A 3885-nucleotide genomic window follows, 5' to 3' on the forward strand; every position below is an offset into this window, starting at 1 on the left:
CAATAATAGTAAATAAACTGAATGAATTTCCAGGAAATTTTCAGTAATGTTGCATACTTTTTTTCTAGAACTTTACTTCTTTTGGCGAATTTCAAGACATTTTTAGTATGTTCATACTTTATGTGAAAGTACCGCCAGGCTATCTTGTTTTTGCCTAAATCACTGATGTAGAGTGAATAAAACATATACCTATCTAATATCTATGTACCTTTTTGACAGCCTTGTAAACTATAGCATAACTTCCAGTTCCAATTTTTTCGAGAAAAGAATAATCGTTGACAGTGGGTAGACTCATTTCCAGCACTCGTTTCACTCTATTTCTTTTAAATATGACTAATCTGAAAAACAAGAAAATTGTTTTAAGCTTTCTTTCCAATTTTATTAAAAATATTTTTTTGTGTGCTAATATCATTTGGCAGCTCCAGTCGTTTGTGAAGTTTTGTTAAGAATGTTCGAAAAATTCCGACACATGTAGGATACTAAGATAACAGAAATTTATGAAATTACGTTGCTGAAAACAAAATTCAGTAACTTTTATATTAAATTTACTAAATTTTTATTAATATTCAGACAAGGTATTAGAAAATTACAAATATTTAAAATAAAATTCGTAAATGGCAACAGAAATGTAAGTTGTCGTGACCGAAAGAAATACGCAGTTATAAAATTGCGCAATCCTCGCTTCTCGATCGCGTTCGAAGCGGAAAAAGCATGGTGATTGTGATCATGGGCGACAAGGCAGTTTAAATGTTATGTTGAATCATAACGATGCTGCAAACCTACCCACATAACACAAAATGTTTCAGAAATATTTATGAAATATTTAATTAAAAAATTGGAATTATTTCAGCAATGTTCAAGAAACCTTAAAATGCCCGACCAGCCAATATTGGTCCAAAAGATTTCTGCAATAATTCAAAAGAATATTGAATTGCGCTTACTTTATGTGTCTGAAAAGTATCAACAAAATGTTGCTAAAATATTGCCGCGCAATGTTGCTGAAAAATTGGCTGAAATATTGTTAAGGGTGTCTCTATAAAATGATTTCAAAATATACTCTTGAAAGTTTGTTTCTATATTCATTTGCAGGTTATATATAGTGAAGCCCTTCAATAGCCCTCCCTTCTATAGCCCTTCCGAGAATTGACGCCGAGGCGCAGGTTGGTCTAACAGGAGCTGCGCTGGGTGCGCGAGATCTGCGGTTGTCACTCAGGCGAGCACTCAAGCGTGAAAAAACAAAAGCGCAGCGGGCTATAATTAAAAAGTGTGTGTAAAGTTTAAATCATCAAAAAATAGGAAATGAGCAAATTCAGTTCATGGAAAAGCGACAAAAGTTGCAATAACATTTTTAATGACAAATTTTTTTTTAAGAATGCGCATTTTTTTTAACATAAATTCATGAATTCATGTTTATTTGTAATTCCATTTGCATATATATTAAAAGTAACAACATTTTTTGTTAGATGCAGTAAAAATAATTCTTCTGAACTTCTGTCTTCCTAAGAGAGGCAAATTTCTCGCAAATTGTAATCAACGGCTATTGTGAGTGAGAATTAAATTAGCCATATTTATACTATTGGCACTCTTTCTCTTGAAACCTGTAAAATAATTTATCAACTATTTTGCAATTCAAATTTCAGTTGTTTTTTGGCGAGATTCGTGAAACCCGTTTAGTCTATATCAGGCGCGTAGCCAGAAAAAAATGGGGGGGGGGTGTAATCAATTTGTCAGCAAATATCAAACATAGGTATGTAGATATAAACTAACATACTTGTATGTGTCACTTGCAGCAACAGAAACAGGCAGCGTCGCAGCAATTTGCAAGTACCGATGTACCGTCGGGTAAAAAGATTCGCAGCAATGATTCAATGCACCAATGAAATTTCTTGGTCGTTCATCTTTTGAGATTTTCAAACACTGTCTTTGCCACATTTTTATTTCAGCTTGAAATTCTTCGATCGCTGTGGTTTTATTCGGTTCTAAGTTTCAAAACATTCTACGGTTGATTTGATCTTGTCGGAGTCTAGTTGCTCACATTTTGATGGCAATATATATTCTGAATTATTTAAAGGAGTCCACAGTGTTTAATAAATCTAGTCTTCAATTCTTCACAGTAGTGATCCAAAAATGGGATGAAAATTGACTGTCGGTAGTATTCTTCTGGACCACGGATATAATTATCTCTATATTTTTTTCCGGCCAACAACTCGGCGAACAGTCACTGAAACTCCTCCTTTTTTGCAGTTTCTGTACCTGATTCGAAAATACTTTTAAAATGTGGTATTCGGATTTCTTCTCATGTCCTGTACTTCCTCAAGCAAGTTATTTGCATAGTCAACACAAATACTTAAATCGCAATTTTCCTTCTGTAAAATCTGACTCAGATTTTTTGTCGACTGAAAAATAGGTTTCAAAAATGTGAGAGCAATTATGAATTGAGAATTCTGTATTGACGTAAGAAGTGCTATGGATTGAACTCCTTCAACTTTTGTGTTTACTTCTTCAAGTTTTTCAAGTGCCAAGAAAACATATTCGTACACTTCGTGGAACAATTACAAGGAATCGAGAAGCTCCACCCATCGGGTTTCACAAAATTTGAGTAAACGAGATTGCTTTGCGCCTGGATCATCAGTCTTAATTAGGATCGCCAAAGTGACTCCAGCCTTACTTGATAGACAAAAAAAAAATTTACTATTGCTTTGATTGTCTCGATACAATTTTTGATTGGTGGAATGTCGCATGCATGCTTGATGACCAAATTTAAATTGTGATTGGTACAATGAAGGTAAATAGCTTGTGGATGTGATTTCTGAACTTCAACAGCAAAACCTTTTACTAATAGCATATTGCTAGAAAATATATGGAAGATATTCACCTTGTCCAACCATAAAAGTAGATTCAACGCGCAGCTCTTTTAGGGTGGTGAGAAGTGCATTGCCAAGCCCTTTTCCAGTTACATCCTTAACGGGCGTGAAACACAGAAAATCTTCTCAAGTCGATATTCTTCTTCTAATTTTTCAGTATACAGAACATAGATTGAAAATTGCTCCATTCCACTGACGTCCATGGTTTCATCAGCGATCGCCACAAAACATTTCGACTTATTGACGCGCTCAACAAGTCAACAAAATTCGTGACGGGATCAATACGACAATCCGGCAAAAGTTTCGTGCAACCTGAGAACATGGAGTGATCCAAGGACTGCCGCCTTCTGCATTTTTCCCGCAAGTATTTTAGCACATTGTTGACACGCAGGGATGCTTTTCAGGCTATTAACGACTGAAATCTTGGCACCTCCAAGAGCGCCGATGATAAGGACGATTAGTTTAACAGAATATTCCGGGTAAAATCGTTGCAACTCCCGTATAAGGACTCTATTCCTCTCTTTCTTTTCATTCTCCTTAGCTATGATGTTTTTGTCAGCTAGTACCGAAATTTCGATAACGAACATGGTTCGCTTCTCGAAGTCAAGAAGAACCATGTGTGGCCTCTAGAGTGCAACAGAAACAATTGCCGAGAATATAAAGTTCCAGTGTATGCGGTACTTCCCATTCTCGACAATAGACTCGATTTCTCTAGGAGCATTTAGAGGAGCGATATTAAGGTTAATGCCGTAAGAGTTACAGAGATGGTAATAAAGAACTCTTAGTGCCGCATTGTGCCTTTGGATGTAGGTCATTCCTGCATGAGTTGGACAACTAGATAGTATGTGAGCTAAATGTTCGGAGTGTGTATGGCACGCCCTGCAGCAAACGTTAGCTCACACGACATTGACTGATCCTCCACATTTCTGTGGAAGATACCGTGCATCCTCTTATCGAGGAGCTGTTCACGAAAGTTTTTCTCTCGTGCTTTCTTAATCCGGGCTTTCAGGAGTGAGTACTC

At 36.3% G+C, this 3885-nt stretch overlaps 1 protein-coding gene across 1 annotated transcript in view; it reads right to left on the minus strand.

Annotated features, from left to right (window-relative positions):
- The window catches only part of LOC117175572 (serine/threonine-protein kinase ULK3), an 81685-nt gene that overhangs the window by 46989 nt on the left and 30811 nt on the right, over positions 1-3885 (minus strand). Inside the window, exon 2 of the mRNA XM_033365281.1 lies at positions 209-338. Within this exon, the coding sequence (XP_033221172.1) occupies positions 209-295 (87 nt within the window). The 5' untranslated portion in view covers positions 296-338. The remainder of the gene's footprint in view (positions 1-208; positions 339-3885) is intronic.

Source organism: Belonocnema kinseyi, chromosome 1 (assembly GCF_010883055.1).
Source record: "Belonocnema kinseyi isolate 2016_QV_RU_SX_M_011 chromosome 1, B_treatae_v1, whole genome shotgun sequence".
Taxonomy (NCBI): Eukaryota; Metazoa; Arthropoda; class Insecta; order Hymenoptera; family Cynipidae; genus Belonocnema; species Belonocnema kinseyi.